Here is a 26,597-nt window from a genome sequence, read left to right as displayed (position 1 = left end):
CGGAAGATCGGGGATGGAGGTTTGCCGCTAGATTAGTCATCCCACCTCCACTTTCGCAATTCGCCGCACCGGCGCGCCTCACGACATCACGACCCATGTCCATAAATGTCATCCAGAAGTCTACTTCGCTTTAGAATGTTACAAACTCTCATTTTGATACTCATGTAGTCTCAGATGACTGGGCACATTTGCCTTCCTATACATACACGCACATCCTTCCACGATCATCGCCGACCCAGCCGCACATAGTAGCCTGCGAGCCAGGCTACTTGCTAATGCTCTAGTATGCGCCACCAGTGTCAGCAGCTTGAGCGCGCAGCTGCTCCACCTCCGCCCTGAGCTTCCGAATCTCACGATCCTTCACAACTGCCTGCATTCTCAAGTTCAAATTCTCGACCTCCTGATCCTGAAGCTTCTTTTCGATGTCTTCTGGGTCAGTCGGGGTTTCGCTGCTGTTGCTGGCGGTATCGGGCTGCGGAAGCGCCAGTTGGCCGGGCGCGCCATATGACGTGCGACCCTGAAGACGCGGGTCGAGGCTGTTGTCCACGGATCTTATCGGTATGGTGTATGAGCCCATCGGCGGCGGGAGGGGTTGCTGCTGAGGGGCGTTCGCCACGAGCGTTGGCCCACGGCGCGATGGAATGGACGCCGAGTGATGCCTCGGGTCCGCTTCGAATATCTTCCGCATCAGTGCCTTCGACCTTGGCTTGTCCTTGTAGAAGTTTTGAACGATCGGATGCCTTGGGTTCACAAGAACAGTGTTGTTTGGACCGCGTGCAAGATACATGACACCGACATAAGAGAGGACGGCGAGCTCTTGTTTGTCCGGACGGATTTGTCGATCTCGAAGGGTGTTGGGACCGCATGGAATCTCCTGCTGGCGATACCAGTCTCTATTGCAGTAGAATAGGGAACAGCTCTAGCGCCTATGTCAGCAGTGCTACTGCGCATTCACGATAGTACTTACCTCGTCAGGGTGGCGGCGGGTTCCGCAGACCTTGCATACCTTCCCGCAAGACGTGGTCGAATAACCTGTGGCGGGGTGGCAGGTCCAACAGATCATACAGGGTTTGTACTTGAAGAACATCGGGCCAAAGACGGGAAGGAGAGCATTCTGGTCGTAGTATGGTCCCGCAGGTGGTAGGTATCGCTCAATTGGGTACGTGAGGCCGTCAGGCAGTGTCATAGACGAGGGTGAAGAAGGCGTGACAGCGATGTTGCCAGGAAAAGACGGGAGCGATTCCAAGAATCTGTCCGCAGCGTCGGAGCTCGGGAGCTCGCTCTTGATGCCGACTGACTGAACATTGGCACCAGTCGGTTTCCAGCGCGCAACGGCCTCCGAGTCGGGTTCAGGTGGTTCTGCTATGGGTCAGTAGGGTTGAAAACAGCTTTTTGGGTTCTTACCTTCAACTTCCATCATTCTGAGGCGCTCACCATGTATTGCCTGCTCGGGCGTTGCAGACTGACTCTGTCGTCGCTGCACGCTATCGTCGAGCTGAGGAACACCAGGACTAGGCGTGGGCAGTGCCGGCTTCGGGGCGTACAAGGCTTGCATCAGGTAGAGATTGGCCATCGCGAAGTGTTTGAGTGGGTGATGTCTGTGTGCATGGATAAGTCGAGTGTTTGGCTGTTTGTTGTCAACAACGCGTCTCGGCTTGGCGTGTTGCTCTCACCTACGGACCCAATTAGGTAGGCACGACTGTGACCTGGCAGCACGTGGCTGCGACATCACATGACGCGATCTTCTACCACGACTGTTACGATCTCTAACTCAACGCCATGTTGGCTGTGCGTGAAGGGAAAGAACACCAGAGCAACGTATCGTATGAGGAACACGTAGCCTCCAAAGTGAACAAAATCTCAACAGCAAAGGTGATGTAAACTCCTAATCACAGCATGGCATCAAGTGCGACGAGAGCTTTTGGTTAAAACTTTCAGGTACGGTGAAGGCGTCTTGCACTACGCCTGATGAACCAAAGACACCAACTCCTCACGCCTAACCTTCTGACCATAGCCTCTGATCCACGACAGTCTCATGTATTGTCTCGTCCAATGTACAGCCCATTCACCAGCATCTAATCCAAAGACCATCCAAGCTTGGCCTTGAGCGTCCTGATCATTCTGTCCTTGTCCTTGCTCTCAGCAATGTATTGAAGCTCTCGCTGGTCGCGCTCATGCAGCAGCTTCTCGTAGTGCAGTTGTAGGCTAGCCGTAGGGGACAAAGCAGGATAGCGGGGACCCTCCGATGAGGATGAAGAAGGTATGGTGATGGCGTTGGCGGGAGGGATGATCTGGAGCTGCATGTTGTTGCCTGGTGGAGCTTTTGGTTGGACCCAAAGACCCGGGATTGCTATTGGCGGATGGGAAGAAGGCTCTTCGGTGACTTGGCGGATGGCTCTCGCGAGTTGGAGATCGATGAAGGGCAAATCGTGGGTCTGAGAGTCTGGAAGACAAGTTTCGGCGCCGTTAGTGGGAAGTGCTACCGTCCCGTTGGAGGCCATCATGACTTGAGCAGCGGCGCTCGTCTTCCCGTTCTCGTTGACCCATGTGATGGGCGTGCGGATACGGAGGCGATGACTGTGTTGTATGGTATGACCGGCGTAGTAATCCTTGACACCAGCATTTTCCATGTTTGGCAAGACGTCCATAGAGACATGGGACATGGTCTGTATGATTCCAAGGCCATGTAGATCAGCGACCTGGTTCATCCCGGGACGTAACGCGATCATGTCATCGGGGTGGGGAGTACATCCGTGATCTTTGCGCCACTTGTACGAGCAGTAAGCCATAGCGCAAAGCTATGATGAGTTAGTGATCAGATCTTTGTGGCAATAAGGACACCTTACCCTCTTAGCGTGCTGGTCTTTACATCCGCACATGCCACACGCGTTCGCGCATCCGGTGGGATCTCCAGAAGACCCGCACCCAGGCTGTAGACAGTGACTACAAAGACCATTTCTAGGTACGTTCGGGCCAAATAGTGCGATCATATCGAATTGGTCGTAGTAGACACCAGCCGGGGGTAGAAATTGTGTGGGCGGGCGGCCTCTGAGACCGCTGAGCGACATGATAGCGAGAAGAACTATGAGGTAACGTTAATACATGCAACTCACAACATGGATAAGGCGGGGAGATACAACGCACCGATTGAAGGATATCGGTCGGCGAGGGATGTGAGATGTTGGTTCAAGTAAGATTGTATTGTGATGACTACTGACTAACTAGTGTGGAAGGAGAGGCTAAGTACCCATCGAGGAATCACGTGACAATGGAGGCCTTGAAATACAACGGGGGGTGCGATATCGTTCACGCAAAGGTTGTTTGTTTGGTTCGCGGCGGGATCCCCTCGCACTTCTAGAAGGAGACACCTATAGCCACAGCTCACCGGATGGAGGCTTGCGACGTCTAGATTCCCGATCGTGAAGAGCTTGGTTTCGAATCTGCCCTCTCCCAGTCGGCCGTAGAGTCCTCGTCAGCTCGTGCGGTAAGCTGATGCTTTACGCGTAGAGTCAGATCAAGTCAACACAGGTAGGGAGAGGAAAGGTGGGAGAGGGAGGCGGGGCTGAAATATACTAAGAGTTGCGCTAGTAGACACTAGCGCAGGCGCTCACTCAGCAGGCACGTGAGTGTAGTCCGCAGTCACCGACGCGTCTCCGTCTTGCGCCTTTTCTGACGTAGTCGCGTTATCCGAGCCCCTAAAGACACCGCAACCATCTTGGAGGACGCCAATGCGTAGGCATGGAGCCAAATCGTGTTGATACCGATAGGATGGAGGACGATGGGGAAGAGGCTGCTGTCCATGTAAGTCTTTCACTGACACCTCGTCGTACCACAACAACAACACTGACCAAAAGATAGCAGCAACAGCAACACTACCAAACCACCTTCTCCGGTCATGCGAGCCTCCAGGATCCCGAGCGCACCATCAGTCTCGCATTTCGTCCCGCATATCACGGGGATGGTGTCAATCAGGTGAACGACTGGTTGAATTCGATCAGCAGCGCCAGTAACGATCCATACTTAACAGCCGAGACTTTCCCTGTTCCACAATACCCCGCTACACCCTCCATGTTCCAACCAGATTCTTCAACTCCCGCACCCGGTTGCGAACGCATCACCAAGGAGGCGTTTGAGCTTGTTTTGGAGCAAAATGCGAGATTGAGGCAGGAGCTGAAGTCGGTGAAGGAGGCTCGCGCAAAGGCGGAAAAGACGTGCTCCGATCTGGCGGCTTGGACTTTGTGGGAGCGAGATAGGCTGATGCGCGAGTTGGAGGAGGCCAGAGCGATACATCGTGCTTTCATCCAGGACGAGGTCGACAAACTCATCGCCGAAGAGACAGGCCGTCTGCCTATGGATCAGTAAGGGGATGGCGATTGTGTTCGAAGTTGATGCATTGTGGTTGGCATCCGCGAAGTACCTATGAGTTATGTTATCGACGTGCATATGCCAGATGGCCTTCCATAGATCGTTCCTGTCCGCAAATATATGCGGTTAAGGCATGTAGGCCGTAGCTCAACGATTTGGTTCGCTCTGTTGACACGAGGAATGAGGTGAAAACTTCCTCGCTACTTCCCGATTCGGACTCACGGTGAGACGACTTGCGCTATCACCGCCCTCTAGCGACGTCGTAGAAAGTGCTGTGCTGGCAACATATTGCCACATATCTCTTCAACTCCATTACCATTGGCCGCATATACGACATGGCGGAATTTTTCTTGAAGCGAATGTTCTTTGCGAGGTTGCGAGCCACACGCACGGCCGCTGGAGCCCAGCCGGTCCCACGATATCAGCCAGAGACGGAGCACGAGGCGTCCCACGAAAATGAGACGGAAGACGCGACCACACCCGAGAACGAAGGTCCTGAAGACAAGGTTGACGACGGTGCTGAGCCTTTGCCAGCAGCGGAAGATGCTGAAGACGACGCGGAGACGCTACGAAATCCCTCCGGAGACCGCGACGTCCGCGCAACATGGACTGCTATCATCAACAACCTCTGGAGACGCGCCGCCGACAACGCTACCATTCTGGCCGCGCAAGCTAGAGACGCTGTACTCGACGCTGTCGAGAAGGTGAAGGAGCTTGGATTTATTGGCACAGCAAAGGCAATCCGCGATTGGATGAGAATGAATCCGTGGAAGACGGCGTTAATTGTGGTGCCTCTCGTTGCGCTCGCATGCACAGCGATAGCGCTCTCGGCCACGGGCTTTGGGCCAGCTGGAATCGTCGCAGGTACGTGATCTCGGAGAGTATATAGTGGATATTGAACACTGACTTCTTCTAGGCAGTGCAGCTGCGGCCATGCATGCGGGCATTGGCAGCGCTGTCGCGGGGTCGGTTTTCGCAACGTGCACCAGTGCGATGATGGGCGGGTACGGCGCAGCAATCATATTCGGGGGTGTCTGGGCGATATCGACTGCGTTGGTAGTCTTGGTCGCGGTCATGCGAAAGCGTTGGAAGAGTCACCATGAACGCGCTCTGGTACCCCGAAATTCGGCTACTTCAAAGTCTGCATCCGAGCTCGCGAAGCAAGCTGTATCTCATGCCGTCTTTTGGAGCATGGTCGCCGCAGCCTACGCGGTATACAGGTACAAGAGCTGGTACCGAGGACGCGGAGAGGGAACCCAAGAGGAGGATGAGGGACTTGAGACAGATTGAGCCATTGTACGTGGCGTCACATTTTGCCATACACCAGAGGTTGCAGGATGTCCTTGTGAAGCCGTTGATAGAGAAGCCGCACTGTTAGCGAACAAGATCGGAAAAATGTATGCAGCGACTTTGAAGTAGAAGGCAGACATTGGGTCATTAATCCTGATGATAGCTCGATCCAGCATGATTCCGCGTCGATACTGGAAACATTGGGTTCCCAAAAACATTGACACACGGGAGATTCGCTTTGTCACGCAAGGTCAAAGCTCCGTTGTTGATAGGATTTGCTGATGCAGTCATTGCCCAAGCGCAAAACAGTGGAAGATGAGCCTGAGTAGCATAGATCCGCAAGAAGGGTGTGGTGAATGGCTCACCCATCATGTCACGGTGGTTGTGAGGAGTTCAGGAGTCGTCCGAGCTGGGATGGCGCGACCCACTAGCGCTGACTAACGATGTTGCAGGCCAAGATCGGCGGCGGCGCGGCAAGCCTTACCTCTTCTCTGTCTTTCGCGCTTAAGCCTAAAAGGTCTTTTTACGTACTTTTTATATATATTAAAAAAAAAGATATTTAGTAATAGTAGTTTACTAAGCTATTTATTTAAAATAGTTATTTTTATATATACTTATAGTAGTAAAAAATAACTCTATAATAAGTATATAATAAGTTATTATAATAAGTTTTATAATAGCTTATAAAGTAAAAATAGCTTATTTAAAATTAAATATAAAGCTTAACTAGCTTATATATAACTATTATTAAGTAGAAATTTAAATCTTAAGTAGTAATACTTATAGCTTAAAGAGCTACTAATTTTAAAAAAGTAAGAACTATTACTAGTACTTTAAAAAATATATAACTAAATCTTTTACTTACTTTTAAAAGTATAGTATTAAGTAAGTTAAGACTTAAAGCTTTAGTACTACTACTTCTAAAGTAGTTAAAGCTTTTAAATCTTTTAAGCTTATAAAGTAGCTATTCTAATACTAAATACTTTATAAAAAAATTATAATACTAAATACTTTATAAAAGAACTTTATAAAAGAATTATAATTTAATTATATATACTTATTAGCTTATAACTAATAAAGTAATATATTTTAAAGCTTTATAGTTAAAATATATATACTAATAGTTTAGTAAAAGCGCGCTTTTTATATTTTTTATATTTTTATAACTTTTAAAACTTTAAATATATATTAAAAAGCTAATAGTAATTTAAATTTAATACTAAAAGCTATACTAATATATATACTAAATTACTATTTTATAAGTTTTATAGGTAATTATAAGTTAATATTAAACTAATCTTATTACTAGTTATATTACTTTACTATTTTACTAAAGCTTATAAGCTACTTTATTATTAATTAATTACTTTTATTACTATATTACTATTACTAATATTTTTATAAGTTACTCTAATTATATTAAAAAAAAAGCTATTATAGTAGCTATTTTAAAGGCTATTCTAGTAGCTATTATATAGAATATTATCTATAATATAATACTTAATATTTTAAGCACTTTAAGAGGTATTAGCTTATATATAAAAGCTTTTTTACTATTACTTTTTTTACTTTTTTTATTATAATTATAAGTATAATAATTTTTTTTAACTACTTTAACTACTATTTTTTTATTATTAATAATACTTAAGTAGCTTATTTTACTTTTTTAGTTTTTTTTTTACTTTTTAAATATAAAATTATTTTTTATAAAGCTTTATTTCTTAAAATACTTTATAATTTATACTATAAAAAAAAAGTAAATAAAGTATATACTTAAAATAAAAGTAGCTATTTTTTTATTTAAAAAACTTAATAATAGTATATAATTTACTTAAGTAATAGTATAAAGTTACTAATATTTTTTTTAGTTTTTAGCTTTTTTAAGTTTTATACTAATAAGCTTATAAAGCTTAAAGTACTACTTTAAAAGCTATTTTTAATATAGCTATAGCTAATATATACTAAGTAGTACTTTTTTAAAATAGTAAAAAAAATTAAGTAGTAGCTAGTATTAGTAAATATAGTAATTAATTACTATAGTAAGTAATTTTAGTAGAAGTAAAAGTAAAGAAAAAGTATTATAGTTAATTTTATAGCTTTATAATATTTACTATTTATATAAATAGTATTATAAAAGAAAAAAATCTACTTCTAGACTAGCGCCTTAGTAAATAGAACTAGGATTACATTAATATATTAAGGAAGCCTCACCCCTTCCTCGCCAACGACAGACGCGTCCATCATGCCACCAGATCGATCACGCACCGCCAACTCACAAGGTAGGCAGAAGTCATGCTCAGAATGCGCAAAGGCGAAACGAAGATGCGGTCTCGAGCAGCCTCATTGCGCACGATGCACTAAACAGCACTTGCCATGCGTCTACCCTCCACAGCCTCGGTCGCAGGCCGCAATTCCGCAAAACGACACATATGCAACACCTACTGACTTGAGCCCATCCAATGCGCCAATGGAGATGCCAGCGATTGATGATGGCGGTCTTGATTTCGACTTCGACCTACCTGGCATGCCAGCCAACCCCGCCGCAGACGTCTTAGATTTCGACTTCTGCACCGCAACAGACTCTCTTGACGCGCTTACGGACATGCTCAACACACCAGCTCAGGAAGACCAAATGACTATACAAAAGGTCTATTCCCCAGTCAGCCAGCCCTTCTCAGCAAGACACCTGTCACCCTTCGCAAAGTCCAGAGTGGAGTACTCAATCGAGCTCGTCAAACTCGCGCCAAAGATGATGGTAGAGCAATGTTGCACACCATGGGCTCACCCTTTTCTTTACGAAGACTACATGCCACGATCGTTACAAGACGCACACGCTGCATGTGCGCTTTATGTCAACATGAACGATGACAATGCTGAGCACGTCGCACGATTCATCACAAGTCGCGCAGAAGAGCTGATAGCCACTACTATACCAACTACACCCATCGAGATCTTAGCTCGCACACAGGCTCTGATGTTGTATGAGATCATGCTCATATTTGGCAGTGACATACGACTATACGCTCGAGCGGACGCCCTGATACCGCATCTGGAAGATGTGGGTGTCGTCCTTCTACCCATCGCAGCAGAGGATCCCGAGCTTCCAGCCACCCTTCCGCTTTATCCCAGTACAGCCGCTCGCTCAGCCTGGCAGTCGTACATCTTCCGCGAGTCAGCCAGACGCACGGCCTTGGTAGCTTTCCACATAACCGTCATATACACCCTGCTGAGCGGGCAGATGAGGTCTTGCGCTAAAGAGCTTTCTTTGAAGAACCGCGTCACGCTTTCTGCGCACTTGTGGAAGGCAACGAGCGCTTTTGACTTTGCCATGGCGTGGAATAGCAAGAGTCACTTTGTTATCAAGGAGCTGGACTTCATGGATGTCTTGAGAAGTGCGCAGCCGGATGACCTTGATACTTTTGCTAACATGATGCTCATTGGTCTTCAAGGCATCGACGATATCCGGGGCTGGTATCATACACGAGGCGGGGCTCTCACATAGCCTTCTCCGGTCCGTGTCAGCGCGCCTCGCCTGACTCATCCCACTGTCGTCCAATATCAACCAAGGGCCCATACAAGCCAAGCTCCCGGTATCCAACAACTTCAAATCAGGAAAGCTACCTATTTCTTATCGTCACCTAGTCCCTCCATAGAAGTACCCGGCACCGGTGTCTTATCACAGTCAGTGAAGCTCAAGGAAAACATGATATCATACGACTTACCTCAGGAAACGCCCACCACCGGTCCACATTTTCGATGAACTCCTTGCCCTTCTGCTTGCCGTACTCAATGATCCAAGCCTCCTCAGACTTCGAAAGCGGGTGATGGCGCCAGGGACACTTGACACCCATCTCACAACGTTTCTTCGTAAGGTACGTGGTGAAGCAAAGTCCCAGATCGTGGCGTTGCTCGGAGCCGTACATGCCTGGTGCGATCTTGCCGTTGGCACCGTTGACGAAGCGCTGGGATTTGGGCTTGGCGGCATATGTGGCGAAGATGCGGTAGTCATAGCCGCGGAGGTCGTGCACTGTCGGCGGAAACTCCTCGGTCTCTGGATTCTGGAGGTGCGGTAGTCCCAGCTTGGGCTCCTTGGCTGACTTTGCTATGCTGGGCGTTTGGCTGGGTCTGCGGTGCGTGGACTGAACTGGCGCATGCTGAGTGGTTGTAGAAAGGGATTCTCGGACTTCCTGGTGGCGGTACGGCTCCTCATGCCTCGGATACTCAGGCTGTGACATCTTCCGACCGGTGCTCATTCTCACCGCGGGAGCAACGTGGGCCGTCTCTAGAGCGTCGTCGTCCCAGTCCACTTCGTCCTCGACAAAGTACTCTGGACGCGAAGGCGCCTCACTGAAGTGCTCCTGATGGTGTTGCTGCGTACCTTGATCTTGGCCGTACGCTTGCTGGATGTGAGCTTCCAGTCGGCTGGTATCTCTCGTGCGACTGATTGGGAAGGCAGCATTCTGCCTGGGCGACCAATGCCTATCGTCATTGCGGTCACCGTATCGGCCGGCCATACCCTTGGCCTCATCCGCAGCCACCTCATCATCAGTCTTGATCTGACCAACTCGGACCTTGCAAGCACGAGCAATATGTCCCTGCTCTCCGCACCGGAAGCAACCCTTCTTGTCGGTAAAAGCGGCTGGACAATCAGCAACCCTATGCCCTTGACAGTCTTAGCAAGGAACAGTCGGGAATCTGCAAGTATACAACCAACCTTTCTTGTTACAAGCAAAGCACCGCTGGTACTCTGCCTTCTCTGGCTTCCGATCCTCTCGCTGCGGCTCCACCTCCACCGGCTCCCGACGCAGCGGCGACCGCTCTCGATACCGGGCTCGCTCGCCACGCCAATCTTGCTCATCTCGCGGACCCTGACGCCGGGCAGGCGAACGACTCCGATCATGATCTCGCTGTCTGACTCGCAGTTCTTCTTCCGCCCGTGCGTAATCTCGTTTTCGTACAGCCAGCTGCGGACGGCGTCGACCTTGCATTCTCTCGCCTTCCGCATCTTCAGAAATTCTACCCTGGTTCCCGCGTTCTCTGGGTCCCCTCGGTGGGGGCTCGGACGGAGGCGGCGGAGGGTTGTTTGGACCGTACGGACCTGGTTGTGCTGCGCCGCGGTCTCGCATGTTGGGTTGCCGTAACATGTCTGCGAGAGTCAGTGTAGATGGTCACTTCAGGTTAGCCAAGATCAATTCAGAGGTATCAAGCTGGGTTTATTGTGGATGGGGTGGAGCTCTTCTGTCAGGTGGGAGTTGCAAGTCTACGTGACCGTGTATTGACGCACGGGCCATGAGCGCAGTCACGTAGTATTGTAATGCGACCTCGCTGTGTCGTGTGACGTCAGGATTCTGAAACTACCATTACTGTCACATGCAAGCTATTCTTTGGGTTCGTTGAAACCAGCTTCTGTGGATATGTACTGCGAAGCGCTTGAAGGAGCTGACATGAACGTCCGCATGGGATGAGGCAGTCACATGTATTGCAAGCCACTAGCTTTACACGAGCTACAGATTGGAAGAAGCACGAGATTAAGAGCAATTTTCAGCAGGAGCTTGCAGTCTACCCTATCATTCTGATCGTTTTCTACTATCTTCACATTCGAATTGGAGTGTACGACGTATTCCATTGACAGCATTTGAACATCTTCGCCTACCAAGAGAGCCCCTCGGATATTGGATATTTCTCTGATAGTAGCTGGTCATCATTATGTGGGAATCTTCATAGTTGATGGCGATGTCACTTCGAGCCGCTCCACGTAAAGTCGGATTCTGGTAAGATTTATGTGAAGAGGCATCTGCGTTTAGATAGCTGCGATTGAAGGAGCGTCCAGTTTGAGCGACGATAACGGACGCAGCAGGTATCGACGGCGGATTCTGAATCCCCCTCAGTTCAAGAGTACCCCTCAGTCTTCGTAGACGCCAGGGAAGAGATATAAGAGCAACATGAAACAGATGTCTATGGACTTATGTCAGCACTGGATGTGGCAACATGTCACCACGCACTGTCTGCCGAGTATGAACTATAACGAAATATCATTTCAGATCTCAATCGTGAGGTCAGACACCTCAATGAAGAAACCACCCCAGACCAACACAAATATAGTAGAGTATCAAAACAAAGCCAACCCATTTCTCCTCAGGCTACAACCCCTCCCTGAACACACTCCTCCGACTTTCCGTCGGGCTGTTCTCCACGCTATCCACACTCCCCGCCTTCTTGTGCTTGTTCACACTGGGCATTGTCGCCGTAGCACCACCCCGATAACTCGTATCCGCATCGAGCACCGGCCTAGGACTTACGCCCCTCAGACTCGCCGCATTATCGTCGCCAAACGGATTCCTCCCACTCTGCGCATCGAGATGTTCATCGTAGGAATCGCGTGTGCGGCTGCGTCCGCGACTTGGCTCGACATTGTTATACGGCGTGGGATTGGCATACGGATTCGCAGTCTGCGCACCATGGGTAGACGCCGGTTCATGAAGCCCAAGTTCCTGCTCTTCATAGTATGCCTCGTCGCCCACGCGCGAACTCCACGCCTCATCAGGATCAAGACGACTTCCCGCGCCGCGGCCCCCGCCGACGCCGCGCCCGCCGCTGTAGCCGGCGTCTTCGTAGCCGCTACCCGTTGTGTACCGGTTGTTTCTGTTCTTGAACTTGCGCACTTGGGTGTCGAACCAGCCTTTGATGCCGGTGGGCGCGGGACCAGGGTAGTTTGAGGTTGCGCCAGCGTCAGAGGAGCGGCTGAAGGCTACCATTGGGTTCATGGAGGGTGGAGGTAGGCCATTGCGGGAGGCGTTCCACCGGGCGTAGAAGTACCAGCCGAAGTAGGAGAAGGAGAGCAGGAGGAGCAGGATGATGATGAAGACTAGCCAGCCGTTCATGGTGGCGGTGATCGTGTGGGTTGCTGTGGGGAGGGCTTAGGGTCGCATGTGCGGTTTGCGTGTGGTGGGCGCGATTGCGCGGATCCGATGGGTTTGCTGTCGCTGATGCGGACGGTCGTGTCGACAAGGGCAGGAGGCGATAGGCCTGATGGAGTCCCGACAGGCGTGGAATGCGACGTCGGCTGGCTGCGCCGCAATGTCAATTTGTTGGTGTAGCTGGCAGGCGCGGCTGAGTTCCTCCAGCCCAGGCGGCTGCGTAGTATCGCCAAGTGATGACGTAACCCTTGCTGACGCCGCTGCCCGAATCTAACAACTGTCAAATTTGACGGAGAAATCTCTTGCGATCTTGACAAGAACAGGAAGTAATGGTCGACCCCTATGATGAAAATCTGTTCCGACGAAAAAGTTTCAGATTGATGCGTGCTTTTCGTCTCACGACGAGGCCGTTATTGAACATGACGCACGCGGACTAGCGCCTACCGCAACGAAAAACGGGGCAGGTGGGATTGCGCGATTGGGCAGCCAGCCTATCACGCCTATCTCCACACCATGGCGTGGGTGACATTGCATCTCGTGGGAACTGGACGTTTGTCACTCGGATCAACTTCCGGTCGTTTTTCAACTGATCATCATCTTACTCATTTGCGATCGCACTACAGTAAAAAGTCCGGCCGAGTCATTGTTTACACTAGGCTGCCATCATGAACAGATCTGGCGGGGACGATCAGCATCGCAAGATCGTGTTCACGACTCAAAGTGTCTATGGCGAGCGAGAGGCTGTTTTGACATTACAAGAGCACAAAGATCCTACGAGGCCACCTTTCTTGATCAGTTTATCAAAAAGACCTCAACCTGGCGATAAACAACCACCGTTCGCCCCACCCGAAAAGCGCGAGACTCATGTTATCATCTCGAGTGGCTCAGGTCATGGACTCGCGGATGAGTTCTACTCCAGCGCCGTCGGCCCGATCCTCGAAATCATACATGGACACAGAGGCATGGAAGAGTTGGCAGTACATACCACGGAATCGGCGACCAGCATCTTGGAACTCACAGACAACGTCCTGTTTCCAGCCGCCAATGAGGGAAGAGCCATCCGCATCATCCTCCTCTCAGGCGACGGCGGCATCGTAGATCTCGTAAATGGTCTCTCATCCAAAACACCAAACCCACAAACCTACGTCCCCCCACAAGTCGTCATCCTGCCTCTAGGCACAGCAAACGCGCTCTACCACTCCATCAACGCAGGAAGATACGACGCATGGGGACTCCCCGCCCTAACATCTTGGAAAACAAAACCCCTACCCACGTTCACAGCAACCTTCTCCCCCGGCGCCCGCCTCCTCATCGACGAAGGCCGACAAGAGCAAGAACTACCCAAAGATCCACAGGGCAACGGCATTCTCCACGGCGCGGTCGTAGCCTCCTGGGGCATGCACGCCACGCTCGTCGGCGACAGCGACACAACCGAGTATCGCAAGCACGGCGTCGAGCGCTTCAAGATGGCCGCGAAAGAAGCTTTGTACCCAGCTGACGGCTCACCGCCACATCCGTACAAAGGGAAAGTCTCGATTTTGAAAGGAGAAGGTGAATGGACCGCTCTACCGGAAGAAGAGCACATGTACATCCTCGCAACCATGGTATCGCACCTCGAAAAGCCATTCTGCATCTCTCCTGCTACTAAACCGCTAGACGGGAGTATGCATCTTGTACATTTCACCCCAAGGAGTGGCGATGAGGTCATGGGTATTATGAATAAGGCGTATGATGGGGGTAAGCATGTGGAGGATGGGGATGTGAGGTATGAGCGTATTGATGGGTTGAGGATTGGATTTGAGGGGAAGGAGGAGGATGGGAGGTGGAGGAGGATATGCATTGATGGGAAGATTGTTAGGTTGGAGAGGAATGGGTGGGTTGAGGTTAGGAGGGTGGAGGAGGGGGGTGGGAAGGGGGTATTGGATATTGTTGTTGTTTAGGGTGGTGTTGTTGCGATTGAGAGGCGATCTCAAGTTCTAGCTACGGTCACTGTCATTTGATCAGAGGTTTTAGTCGTCTTTTGTGTCGCTTGACCTGAGTAGATAGATGTATGGTATGTCGACTGCGATTATGAGACTGGGGAGCGCGTAACAATCTTTCGTCCTGTAGATTTTAGTTCGGGATACTTTCTATAAGACTTGCTGCTGCCTGCGCAAGTGCGATGTAGCTATAAAGCAGCTTCACGATAGCAAAGACACATCTGAAGTACTGTCAACTATATTTCTACATCATAGGAATAGAAAAGCCTACATACTTGAATGTTAAAGCTAGAATAGACGTAGTAGTGGTAATATAGAAATTACGAGACCCCTTCTTGATGGATACAGCTTACACAAGCCCGCCCCGTTCCCCTTCACTTATCCGCCCTCCCAACTGCGCCCACTTCACTATCGTCGGCAACAGCGCGACCCTATACTCGCACCCTCACCCTCACCCCCAGATCCACGTACATCCACCTATCAGTCCTTGCTCATGTACATATATTTTCCAATTTCTAGAACTACCCATCAAACGCGACTGCGGCCGCAGAGCAGTTTGGTCCCCCCGCCGTCTCCCCTTCATCGGGCCCCCCGCAGTTATCTCCCCTTGACTAGGCCCCCCGTTTAGAAAACAGCCGAGTTCGAAACTCTGGTCGTTCCTCACTTTTCTGCACTTTTTTTTTTGTTTGTTCAATTTGTTTCGCAGGTGAAGGAATAATGTGTCGCTACACCTTACCCCGCCCCTTCACTCACGTCGCTCTTCTTGCCTTGCTGCGCGCCGACGCCCTTCGGCTTCTACTTGTGTTATCCACTCTTGCGGGAGATCCAGTGTGCTTCCGACTATACCTTCCTGCTCTTTCTTTGACAACATGCGCCTGCTAACATGGAGGAAGTGCGCCTTGAACGCGTACCATAATTCGGTATCAGCATCTGTATGGCCATATGCAAAAGGTCGAGGGAAGTACGGATCGTTGCGCCAGAACGCATGGACTGCTTGCGCGATACCAGTTGCGTCTTGAGCCATAGGACGTACGCAGTCGTAGTCCAGCATCCAGATGACGAGGTCTTCATCCAGCAGCTTGAACATTTGTGTTGGCGTGTCGCCGCTGATAGATGATGTAGCCGGGGCAAGCACAAACTCAACATCATTCGCATCGACTTCAGCCTTCCAGTAACAATGCGCGAGCGCCTCAGCCAGAGTCTTCGCGATGACCCACGGTTTCAGACCTAGCTCTTCCATTTGATCGACGCAAAGACCATAGTTCCGTAGGTTGAAGAACATCCCCGGTGGGCGACCCGCTGGTCTCCGTTTGCCCGTGTACACTCGAATGAGGCAATCTTCATTCTTCTTACTCCCCCTCGTAGCCTCCTTCAACGTCTCACGACAATACCTGTCGATGAGCATCTCGCGAATAGGCAGTCCTACAGGTGGTATCCTCTCCTGCGTGTAACTCCTACTCACCTCTTCCCCCGGAGGAAAGCAAGTGGCATTGTTATCCCACCAGAAACTATCAGCCTCCAAGACCTCGTAAGACTTCGGTATGCGCACAGGTAGCGCGTCTGTGGTATCAGCTGCGATGACTCGTCGATGCATAGTGTGGTCGTTTAAGACGGAGCGGTTTGTGTGCATGAGTTCGCGCTTGATGACCCAGGGGTCGACTCCGCGGACCCAGATGCTGCCGCAGCATCCTCGGCCTATTTCATGGAAGGGGCCTCTGGGGTTGGGCCTTGTGTTCATGTTTGTGGGTGTGTTTGGTTGAATTGTGAAGGTGCGTGGGTGATGGGATATATACTCGCTTTTGACTCACACAGACGTCGTGTGGGCGTACCCGTACTATTGGGGTTGGGTAGCCATCCTATGGTTCACGATGTGTTGTACCTAGGTAGACGAATTACGGGCCACGTGATACCAAGCCTCAGGCGAGGTTCGAGCTGGTATGATGGCTATGTTCCCAGCTGGACTCTTTCGGTGGGTTCAGTGTAGCGTGATACTTCTCGCGCATTGACCAACATGGCCTTGATGGGGCGTTGTCGTGTTGTCGTGCTTGAGGCGCATGGCGTGAACCACGGTCGAGGTTGCGGTAGCTCCTGCCTTCGAGCCAAACAAGCGTCAGGGTCATCAGGGTCTCGACAAAGGCAGGAACAAAACTCTGCAACTCGCTCCGAGATGTTTCACCTCCCACGCTCACCATCTTCGTTTTCACCTAGTCGCATTGTTTCCATCTTCTTTTTTGTAGCCAGATCGTTCGAGTGGACACCTCAGAACGTCTCGAATGGCACTAGAACACGCTCCCTTGGTTTACTGGCAGAATGGTACCAGTCGCATTCATGCACCGTCCTGCTATCATCGACCGTCGGTCGCATGTCGATAAGGGATATGTTCTTAGCTGCTACAAGTACGACCGAGCAGGCTACCACGGTCGTCAAAAGGAAGTACACTCTTGACTCTTTATCAATGCGAGCACCTGCGCTTTCACGAGAACGACAACCCGCGACTGTTGAACCCTTGGCTACACTCCCATACTTGCCGGCATCCAGGGGCTCCGCGGGGTCGAGGAGATTTGATGCCTCAGGTCTTGTTGTTTCCGAAACATGATTATGCCGTCTCGTCGAGGATCTCAATCTCTCCCATCGCAACTTCGAAGGGTCCATCGCCGCCGTGAACGTGGCATCGAACTAGAGGAACGACAGTAGGATTATTTGTCCTAGGCTCAGCCACTTGGATGCCAGTCGTCGCGTCCGCCCAGGAGCACAACTTGGCGCAGTCACGCTACGCCTTCGGACGGCCACGATTCCGGCGTTAGGCAAAAGCAAAGAAAGGCACCAAGGACACCAGCACTGGCGTCGCGGCATGTGTCGAACTCTGGCTTGGTGATTCGAAGCCATGTACGGCTTGCGACGGTGAGAAGCTGATGAAGTTCAGATTTCCTGCCCCCACCAGCACCTGCATGGAGCTGACAGTTGCCGGCGACCAGCTGCAAGCCTATAATTAGGCTGATCCACAGCGGGCGCCAACCGCCCTACAGGGCCGCAATGATGAAAGCGATCGAACGCAGACCGCATTGTCAAGCAAACCGCGCTCGCAAGTCATTGATCGCATCAATAGCGGCAGGGTAGCAGAAAAAGAAGATTACTCGTGCATCTTGGTGTTTCTGACATCACATGCACGTGCATGACGCGTTTCGTCACGGCGATCTTGGGCTGACGACCCGGCCACGGCTCAGCGCCTGCAAACCTACTTACACAAGCAGGGGTACCGTCAGCAACGTCCTTATTACTACCCACCTTTGCCGTCGTGGCGCAGCCTCTTCTCTCAAATCGCATCCTCGAGCAATTGACGCAGACACCTCACACTCACACATCGGCCCTACTCGACACTGATCGCCCGCCATGAATATGATGCGCAAGAAGACGCAGTATGTGCAAATCACACCAATACCGTCTTTCATACCGCGCCAGCTCGCAATCGACTTCCTCCACAGCCACGGCGAGATCATCGAGCTGAACCCCCTCGTCACCGGCCACGAGCCCATCAAAGCACCGCGTGACGCTCCCGCAGACGAATACTATTCAACATGGTACGAAATATCGCAGCGCATACAGTACATACCCGGCATTGGCAAGATGGGGAGCGGCGCAATCAAGTTCCGCGGTGTCTTCCATGACCTACCGTTTGGTCTTCAGACACACACCTACGCGCCTGCCAACGTCGACCTGCGCCAGAAGTGGCATATTGGCGGCAACCAGATTGGCGAACCACCTGAGCCGAAAGAGCTGGGCTCTTCTGCGCCACCGGAGGGACTCTACATTCGCCAGGATGTAGAGATCAAATGCAACGTCGCCATGATGAACTTTGTCAAGAAGGAAATGAAGGCAGCTTGCACAATCATGATTGAGCGGTTAGTCAAGAAGGCGGAGCTGCTCGACTCGGGCGCACTCCAAGCGATGATGGAGAATGGGCGCATGAAGACGGTCAACCCAGCTGATCGCTCGACTTACGGTCACACGCCACCACAACCATCGCCGACCCAACCCTACCAGATGCCCATGTCACCGCACAGGCAAAGCCAACAATGGGCGCAGCCCGCGCAGCAGCCCGGCCCTCCTGTCCCACCAAAGCAGCTTCTAGGCACGAACGACGTGGTCATGGAGTTGCCAGGCGACTTCTACCACCCTCAACCGTCCCCGTCCCACCTCTCCCCGCACGATCACCGCGCGTCCTCCGCCTCTGAGCCATCGCAATACTCGCCAAACCCACAAGATGCACGCTGGTCGACTGCATCGCACAGCACGGCAAGCTCACGCCCTAGCTCGTATGCGCCATCAGAGGGCATGAAATCACCAGGGCTAGAGCAAAAGGCATTCGCGGCCGAGCTTCCGACGATGGAAGAGACAAAGGAAGAGCACAGCGCCCACCAGCGGCGGCCAAGCGGTCAGCAGGCTCAGCAGGCGTATGCGTATAACCCGCAGGACTATGCGCGGGCGCCCGGGCAACAGCAGTATGCCAACCCGCCATACCCTGTGTATGGGCCGCGGTAATTGAAGTAATGTCACACTTTGGTGTTTCTTGGACGTACACGCGCAGTAATGTTTTTGAGTGTTTGGGGTCCGTAGGGCGGCTGTTTGGACAACTCTTATGACGATTTACGACTTTTTGCGAAATGCTTTCCAGATATCCCATTCCGTTGAGTAATGCAATCACATCCTTTTCATAATTACTCCCTCTCTCTCCTTCTCGACCGGCCACATAACGCGAAACCGAACTAGAACGAAAAGCAACAAGACAATCCCCGCCAGTAGTAGTCAAAGATAGCAATCGCTGAGCCTGGCCCAGCTCCGGAAGCCACCGTTCTTGATGCACCCATTCATGGCGGTGGGTTTCTTTGCGTGTTCGTTGGAATTGGCGCAGCATGAGGATTGCCCCCTGATGCTACCGGCCCAATGATCATGCTTGTCGGGGTGATAGATCTGGAGCCGTTCGATGTTTGAGAAGCTGACATGCTCGGTCCTGCTGTGCCCGTTGATGCACTTCCAGCGACTGCAGAAATGTTTGGCCGCGGGGCCAGCGCGGTCTCGCGTGTTTGCCTCAACAGCTCATTGGCTTCAGCATCGAGATCAGCCTCGGTAGCCTCCTCGGCTCTTCTTTGTGCTTTCATTGTCAGCATACGATATTGTTGACTTAGTGACGAGATTGGCCTACCTTTGCTACTCCAAGGTAGCCTTATGTTGAGAAAACCGAAGTACGAGCTTGTCGCCGAATGAGAATCATGAGTTTCAATGATTCCGTAACCATGTTTTATCAACCAAGGCTCGCCGATTATGAGATCGAAATTGTTGGCGTTCGGAGCTATCCAAAAGTCTGCACTATATGATTTCTCGTGATTGTTCAGTACCCAGCTTAGCCAGATCTTTTTGTTGAAGATGAACGTGGTGCCGAACATCTCCAGGGTGGCCGGAACTTCGGCCCTGGTCACGAAGGGCTCGAGTCCAGCTCTTTTGATTACGTCTTCGGAGACAAAGTCGGCATTCGATCCATTATCGAACTTACCTCTAACAGGAAACCATATCCCCATTCGGCTCCGTCCACATTCACAAGGAATCCCAGAAGCATTCCTCTGCGATTGTGGTACTGAGGAGACGTCCTTGTCCACGATGATACTTATCGTGGCATTAAAGAGACTTGATCTCTCTGCTGGGCTGCCTGAGATCGCGTCCGAGGTCATGTTAGTGCCCTTTGACGCCACTTCAATCTTGAGAGCACTAATATGTTAGCGGTATTTAGTCTCTCCCTACAGCGTTACTAACTTGGTAAAGTCTGTGACTTCCCTTTTCAGTACCATGAGTGTTTTTCTCACTTTCGGTGCCTTCGTGAAGAAGAGAGTTGGCATGCGACTGCCTTGACGTATGTTCATAGGGATTTGCTTTTCTAGTGTTACGATCGCTTCGTGGCATCGCGTAAGAGCTGGGATGACGGATGTGGGTTGATAGAGAAGCTGGTCCATGGTCGTCTTTGACTGAGTCAAAATATCCAGAACAGCCGAAAGCTCTTCAGATATTTTGTTCGGGTAGGCGTCTCTAATCTGCTCATTGTCCGATGTGTCAGATAAGCGCTTAATAATTTTGTTCAGGTTTTCGATTAGCCCCAGGGTGCCTATCGTGACAGATATAGAATCCATGTGTACGTTCAAGCTATGCGGGTGGACAACACTTCCAAATTTTACAAATGGAGAGGAGTGTCAAGGCTTATCAACAGCAACCTACGCTGACGCGGGGAGATTACACGAATGTGATAAGTGTCTGAAACTGCATGCAAGCAAGCCATTGGGCGCATGATATTACGCGGTGTTATTCGGGCGCATGCCAAGCGAAGAGCTCAGTGGCTACAGAGCCAAAGCTGGAATCGAAACAAGAAGCTGACAATCGTGGCCGCCGCCACCACCTGCAGCCTCACTGCAAGACTGGAGCAAATGAGTGCGAATCTGACCAAATACGGATGCTGATCATCAGTTCTAAGCGCCCGTGTCCTTACCAATACCGAAGTCTTTGAAAGTGGGGTCAAAAGAGCATTTGCGTGGGCTGAAGGCCCAGCTGTCGCCTTACTCCTCAACGAGCTCAGTTTTGTCACCCCCTCTCGCTGATCAGTCGATTCATCTGGACCATGTCACTTCCTGTGCAGCCACATCTGAAGGGATATCCAAAGCTAGCGATCTTGATGGGAGAGAACCCAGATGTCGCCATCTTTCGACGTTTTGGAATCCTGAGCGCGCTCACTCTAATGCGTCTCCAAGCTGAGCTGATTGAAATTGAAGAGAAGGTGCGAGCTCAGCAGCTGACAGACGATAATGCTGGCCAACCAGAAGAAGACTATTCCGCCAGCTTTCTCAAATTGAATTCGGAGAAGGCGACCAAGGAAGGCGAGCAGGGTCATCCTAATCAAATGGCGTTACTGGAATCAGCACAAACGAAATTGATCGCATATCGTCTGTAACCCACCATCGCCATCAGTTTTTTGAAAACCTAATCATGCGTCACAGACGAGTTACTTCTTACAGCGGCGAAGGTCACGCAGCTTCGAAAACCCAGTGAAAGCAGAGTAAGATTTCTACGGGGATGGCTGAGCAGTGATACAGGTGGAGCGCACTTCCAGAAAGGTATCGAGCGTGCGCGAACATGGAAAGAAGTCGTCAAGCGTGACTTGGTGGTATTAACGCGCGAAGACCATGAAGAGGACAACCCGCTCTCAGCATGGTTTAAACCAAAGCTCGTCAGCGCATATCACTACATCTTCCAATCAGTAAGTGTCCTCAAAGCACAGGTAATTATGATTAATGAGTTGCAGCTACGCCCGCTTGTTCGTACTGAAGCTGGAGACTTCTACGACTACGAGGACTCGAAGGTCATCAAGGTCGTGACGGGTATAATCACCCTTATAGCAACTATCGCCGTTTCGCTGCTTCCGAGTCTTATCATGTTCTGGCTGTTCCATGTGAAGAGGACGATCACGAGGATCTGGGTCACCATTGGGTCTACCGTTTGCATCGGAGTTCTTCTTAGAATCTTCACCACCGCAACGATGAAGGAGATCTTCGGTGGCACAGCGGCGTATGTCTTCCCTTATACCTATTGAGCGTCTTGAGCCTTACATCCGGGACAGGTTTGCGGCTGTCGAGGTTGTCTTCATAGGCAGTGCCAACGGTACCTATGCTGGATCGTGATGACTGTTGTTTCATACGTCAGGTTAGGCCCATGCCAGTCCGCCCTTCATCATCATTCAAATTCCCTGAGAGATGATATGGGATGTGTGTAAAATACTCAGAACCCGATTGCTTGCACTTAGAGAATTTGGTATCGCAAATTCCAGGTTGCAGTGTAGTATGCCTTTAATCAGTTCCAAGCGTAGATGGTCAAAGGGCTTTGACGACTGTGGCGCTATCTTCTAAGCCAGGCGTTGGCGTTCGATGCGAACAAGGAAACGAATCGTATTTCTGGATACCGCTGTGTGCTTGTGCATACTCTACAACGCATCCAATTCGCTGCTTGCACGACCTAAGAAGACCTAGGGTGCGTCTCATCAAATGACGTATCTTCCCCAACAACAATTCGATACACCACTCGCGCATGCTTGTCCGCCTGTTTCGATTTCTCGGGCAACCCCAACTGCTCAAACACTGATCGCGCATGCAGGAAGACTTCTACTAGACGATCTTCCACGTGACCCCATCTTGTAATCACCAAAGGCGCAGACGTGCGGTCAAGCCCAGTGAAGGTGAAGCCCATAGCTTGAAGAGACTTACCCATGGCTTCCAATGCTTTGCAAATAAAGAAGCGCTTCAGTTTGGCTTCAACGAGGCGCTCCATGTAGATCCGTGTCAGTACGTGGTACGGACTCCACAGCATGAGCCTAGGCACTTCTTCCGCCGGACGAGCGTACGTCTCGTTCAGCGCCTCGGCTAAGCGTTCGACCTCGTTCGTATACTGGATTCCTGTCACCGGAGATTTAAAGAGTTTTTCTAGTTGGCCCAACAAGTCCTGCCTCTTCGTGAGGTCCGCAGATTCGGTTGTTTTGATATCTTCGCAGAGCGGGCACTTGCAGGTGAAGCCCCAATGGTCTAGCTCTTCAACCATCTTCGAATTGTATTTCCCTTCCGGAAAAACATACGGGAATGTGACTTCTGTGCCCGCATCCAGATCCTTGGTCGCGCGGATGATCATCATGTCTCCAATGAAAGTTCGACAGACGTTGCCAAGACAGCTGTGGTTGATATATGAGGCCTTAATCCAGACGCCACAGTTATGAAGGTCTTCTTTGGGCGTAATTCTCCCTGCTATTCGGTCTTTGTATATGTTCAGACTCGTGAGGGGACAGGAGAAGTTGTTGAAAGCCTCGATTCGTTCGATGAGGAAGCTGGAGGAGGGTCGTATTAGTTTGCCAGGGCAATCGATTTGAGTGGTAGGGCAGTACTTACGTGTCTACTACCGGCTGTTCATCTACGCGCTGTGTGGCGACCGCTTGGTAATTGCCATGATACAGTGTAGTGAAATCCGGAGCCAGGGAGGGGTTCTTCAATAGCTTCTGCGCGATCATTCGGATAAGGTCAGCCCTGACGCCTGTGGCGTCCAAATCCGACTCGACATTGACCAAGCGGGTGATGCTTGAGTTGCCTTTTTGTCCATCGTCAAGATGAGCGTGGCTGAAGGCCTTCTCACACAGCACCAAATCGCCGACCTTGAGGGGCTTGGTTGTGAAAAGACCGCGACCCTTGCCTTGCACTGGGCGATCCTCTACAGGCCCAATGTACGACCCGTGATCTAGATGAGGTGGTCGAAATTTTGTTGCTTCGCTTCGGAGGTGTTTGAAGTCGAATCGTCCACTATTACACTCATCGCAACGACGCTGAGCACGAGCAAGCGCATCGGCTGCGTCTTGATTGGTCGGAGATAATTCGCAGAGGTCTTTCAGCAGATCGCAGCACTCGTCGTAATGGCTGAGGTAGTACAGTGCCTGTGATGCACGAAGCATTGCACTCTCTGATCCTTCTTCACCGAAGCTTGGGTAACCAGTATCCCGGAGCGCCGCCTCATACTGCTTGGTACTGAGGTAAGCCAATGATCGATTGAGCTTGATCACTTTGATCTCGTCGGGAGTAGGCGATTGCAGCAAGGCGGCTGAATACCTATACTACTTGTTAGCGCACTCACTCGCTCGTTACATGCAATACTTACTTGTCGATCGCTTGCCAGTCATTTTTGCCGTCCATGAGAGTATTCCCCTCTAGCTTCAAAGTATCTGCTGTTTTAACCTCAGCGTGTCGCGGTCGTTGGAACAAATCTGGTACTATCGTATCATTGTCTGAGAGGAAAACGACATCAGAAAGGTGGTCCACTCGCAGACTGTAGTCTCCAGCTGCCGTAAACTTGAAGAACGGCTCCTTGATGAGAACAACCGAATGCTTATCGATGATATTTGTGGTTGGGCGGGTTGCTTCATCGTCCTGCTGGTACAACCGCAATGGTATGACATCCCCGTGCTCGTCTTCCGCCAGAACCTCAATCGCTGCCATGCGTTTTGGAGACGTGATGGACCGCAGTACAATATAGCGACCGCTATGGTGTCGTTTAAGCCAAAGGTCTTTAATCGCGATAGGCTGCAAGTTCTTAAGATAATAATAATAATATTAGTTTTACGCCTATATATAACCTTCTAAAGAGTATTTTAGTAAGTACTACTAAAGAGTTATAGTAGTTATATACTACTTTATAAGCTTATTTTAAAGTAAATTATATATATATTAAAAAGAAAAGAAAAACTTTTAAGTACTTTTTATACTTATAATATTTAGTAGTAATACTACTTTTTAGTAGTATTAAAGTAGCTTACTACTATATTAAATATAAATAAAGTAAGAGAAATAGTAAATATAAATATAAAATAATAAAAAAATAGTAAATAAAAGTAAATAATAGTAGCTTTTAGGCTACTAGTACTTTACTAAAAAATACTAAGAAATTTAGTAAGTCTTAGTAAAATTTTAAATTTATAGTATAATTATACTACTATAGTAGTTTATTACTTTAATAAAAAATATAAATTTATTAAGCTAGTCTATTAATTCTTTAAAATATATAAGCTTTTCTTTTCTAGTACTAAAGAGAGTATTAAGTTAAAAAAGCTAAAGTTAAAATTTTATTTAAGTTCTTCTATAAAAGATAGTATATTTAGAAGTTTTAGCTTTACTATATATATAATCTAAAGTTATATTTTTATAGTTAAATCTTTAGTAATACTAAATAAAGTCTTTATATTTAAAGTAAATTATTAAAGTCTTAGCTAGTACGCACTAGAGTAAAGTTAGTATAGTTAGTAGTATAAAATAGCTACTATTATAAGTACTAAGTAGATAGTTTACTTCTTTTAGTATTCTACTAGTTATAGTAAGCTTAGTCTAGTAGACTCTAACTAATTAATTTAATATCTAAATATATAAAGTTATTAGCTTAACTAAATAGTAGATATAAGTTTTTAGCTTTATTATCTACTATTTAGTCTACTAGTTTATTTCTAGAGATACTAGTATATCTAAGTATCTACTATACTTATATATTATAAGTATTTATAATACTATATATTTATAAAAAAGCTTATTAAAATAATACTAGTACTTATTTTTAAATACTCTAAATAATAAAAGTACTATTAATATAAAGTATAATCTTTTAGTAGCTAAGTAGAGTAAGATAAACTATATATATAAAACTTTTATAAGTCTCTATTACTTTTATATTAAATATATAAAAAAAAAATATAATAAGCTTTAGCTAGTTATTAATTTAGTTTAGTTTTAGTAAATAATATACTTATAAGTTACTACTTTTTAACTTTTAATATATTGCTTAGAGCTATCTAAAAAAATAGTTACTATTATTAAACTAAAAGCTTTCTACTATATCTTAAAAGAAGCTATAGCTTTAGCTTTAGTTTAGCTAAAAGTAGAGTCTTCTTATAAGTTTAGTAAAAAATATTAAATATTAGTTAATATTAGTCTAAAGATAACTAAAAAAAGCTAGTCTATCTATTAAACTTTTAATTAAAAGTATTAGTAACTTTTAGTACTTTTACTTTATTAAATAAAAAGTAGTATTATTTTATTTACTAGTAGATAGAAACTATTTATACTTAGTAGATATACTAATTATTAAAGCTTAATCTTTTCTAGAGCTACTACTATAAATAGTATAGTAGCTTCTCTTAGTATAATAGTAGTTAGTATAGTTCTCTACGCTAGTAGTATAGCTTTTATAGTAGTTATTATAGTATAGTTTATTATAGCTAAGTACTACTTAATATAAGTACTAACTATAGACTTATAGAAAGCTTTAATAATTTATAAGTTTTTTATTTTCTTTTTATACTAAGCTTTAGCTTTATAAAATAATAATAGTATAATATAAGTTATAACTACTTTATAAAAAGATATAGTAGATAAACTATAGATAGTATTTATAAAACTTTAAAAGTAGTAAGAGATCTTTTAAGTAAGTACTATCT

The 26,597-nt window shown here is 48.4% G+C and overlaps 12 protein-coding genes across 12 annotated transcripts; 6 read left to right on the top strand and 6 right to left on the bottom strand.

The window, feature by feature from the left end:
- Positions 1-280: 280 nt before the first annotated feature.
- Positions 281-1,573, bottom strand: J4E87_004632 (uncharacterized protein; the record flags this gene model as incomplete). The annotated part of the gene is made up of 3 exons (XM_049376251.1): positions 281-891; positions 1,066-1,359; positions 1,405-1,573. 3 exons carry the CDS (start codon positions 1,571-1,573, stop codon positions 281-283), a joined length of 1,074 nt encoding a protein of 357 aa, XP_049233762.1.
- A 502-nt stretch (positions 1,574-2,075) lies between these two features.
- Positions 2,076-2,708, bottom strand: J4E87_004631 (uncharacterized protein; the record flags this gene model as incomplete). The annotated part of the gene is made up of 2 exons (XM_049376250.1): positions 2,076-2,666; positions 2,700-2,708. The coding sequence occupies 2 exons, from the start codon at positions 2,706-2,708 to the stop codon at positions 2,076-2,078; spliced, it is 600 nt and encodes a 199-aa protein (XP_049233761.1).
- Positions 2,709-3,738: 1,030 nt separating this feature from the next.
- Positions 3,739-4,362, top strand: J4E87_004630 (uncharacterized protein; the record flags this gene model as incomplete). The annotated part of the gene is made up of 2 exons (XM_049376249.1): positions 3,739-3,801; positions 3,859-4,362. The coding sequence occupies 2 exons, from the start codon at positions 3,739-3,741 to the stop codon at positions 4,360-4,362; spliced, it is 567 nt and encodes a 188-aa protein (XP_049233760.1).
- A 338-nt stretch (positions 4,363-4,700) lies between these two features.
- Positions 4,701-5,655, top strand: J4E87_004629 (uncharacterized protein; the record flags this gene model as incomplete). Its single annotated transcript, XM_049376248.1, has 2 exons — positions 4,701-5,229; positions 5,282-5,655. The coding sequence occupies 2 exons, from the start codon at positions 4,701-4,703 to the stop codon at positions 5,653-5,655; spliced, it is 903 nt and encodes a 300-aa protein (XP_049233759.1).
- Positions 5,656-8,122: 2,467 nt separating this feature from the next.
- J4E87_004628 (uncharacterized protein) lies at positions 8,123-9,157 on the top strand (the record flags this gene model as incomplete). The annotated part of the gene is made up of 1 exon (XM_049376247.1): positions 8,123-9,157. One exon carries the CDS (start codon positions 8,123-8,125, stop codon positions 9,155-9,157), a length of 1,035 nt encoding a protein of 344 aa, XP_049233758.1.
- A 119-nt stretch (positions 9,158-9,276) lies between these two features.
- J4E87_004627 (uncharacterized protein) lies at positions 9,277-10,799 on the bottom strand (the record flags this gene model as incomplete). Its single annotated transcript, XM_049376246.1, has 3 exons — positions 9,277-9,327; positions 9,378-10,294; positions 10,370-10,799. 3 exons carry the CDS (start codon positions 10,797-10,799, stop codon positions 9,277-9,279), a joined length of 1,398 nt encoding a protein of 465 aa, XP_049233757.1.
- A 996-nt stretch (positions 10,800-11,795) lies between these two features.
- On the bottom strand, positions 11,796-12,536 carry J4E87_004626 (uncharacterized protein; the record flags this gene model as incomplete). The annotated part of the gene is made up of 1 exon (XM_049376245.1): positions 11,796-12,536. One exon carries the CDS (start codon positions 12,534-12,536, stop codon positions 11,796-11,798), a length of 741 nt encoding a protein of 246 aa, XP_049233756.1.
- A 701-nt stretch (positions 12,537-13,237) lies between these two features.
- On the top strand, positions 13,238-14,512 carry J4E87_004625 (uncharacterized protein; the record flags this gene model as incomplete). The annotated part of the gene is made up of 1 exon (XM_049376244.1): positions 13,238-14,512. The coding sequence occupies one exon, from the start codon at positions 13,238-13,240 to the stop codon at positions 14,510-14,512; it is 1,275 nt and encodes a 424-aa protein (XP_049233755.1).
- Positions 14,513-15,296: 784 nt separating this feature from the next.
- On the bottom strand, positions 15,297-16,289 carry J4E87_004624 (uncharacterized protein; the record flags this gene model as incomplete). The annotated part of the gene is made up of 1 exon (XM_049376243.1): positions 15,297-16,289. The coding sequence occupies one exon, from the start codon at positions 16,287-16,289 to the stop codon at positions 15,297-15,299; it is 993 nt and encodes a 330-aa protein (XP_049233754.1).
- A 1,652-nt stretch (positions 16,290-17,941) lies between these two features.
- On the top strand, positions 17,942-19,090 carry J4E87_004623 (uncharacterized protein; the record flags this gene model as incomplete). Its single annotated transcript, XM_049376242.1, has 1 exon — positions 17,942-19,090. The coding sequence occupies one exon, from the start codon at positions 17,942-17,944 to the stop codon at positions 19,088-19,090; it is 1,149 nt and encodes a 382-aa protein (XP_049233753.1).
- A 2,484-nt stretch (positions 19,091-21,574) lies between these two features.
- Positions 21,575-22,178, top strand: J4E87_004622 (uncharacterized protein; the record flags this gene model as incomplete). Its single annotated transcript, XM_049376241.1, has 3 exons — positions 21,575-21,578; positions 21,682-21,845; positions 21,891-22,178. 3 exons carry the CDS (start codon positions 21,575-21,577, stop codon positions 22,176-22,178), a joined length of 456 nt encoding a protein of 151 aa, XP_049233752.1.
- A 419-nt stretch (positions 22,179-22,597) lies between these two features.
- On the bottom strand, positions 22,598-24,612 carry J4E87_004621 (uncharacterized protein; the record flags this gene model as incomplete). The annotated part of the gene is made up of 3 exons (XM_049376240.1): positions 22,598-23,456; positions 23,518-24,225; positions 24,275-24,612. 3 exons carry the CDS (start codon positions 24,610-24,612, stop codon positions 22,598-22,600), a joined length of 1,905 nt encoding a protein of 634 aa, XP_049233751.1.
- Between the last annotated feature and the right edge of the window lie 1,985 nt (positions 24,613-26,597).

Source organism: Alternaria ethzedia, assembly GCF_023757985.1.
Source record: "Alternaria ethzedia strain BMP 0044 chromosome Unknown scaffold_9, whole genome shotgun sequence".
In the NCBI taxonomy this organism is placed as follows: Eukaryota; Fungi; Ascomycota; class Dothideomycetes; order Pleosporales; family Pleosporaceae; genus Alternaria; species Alternaria ethzedia.
Note: the sequence above shows the minus strand (reverse complement) of the source record. Positions and strands in the feature narration are given on the sequence as shown.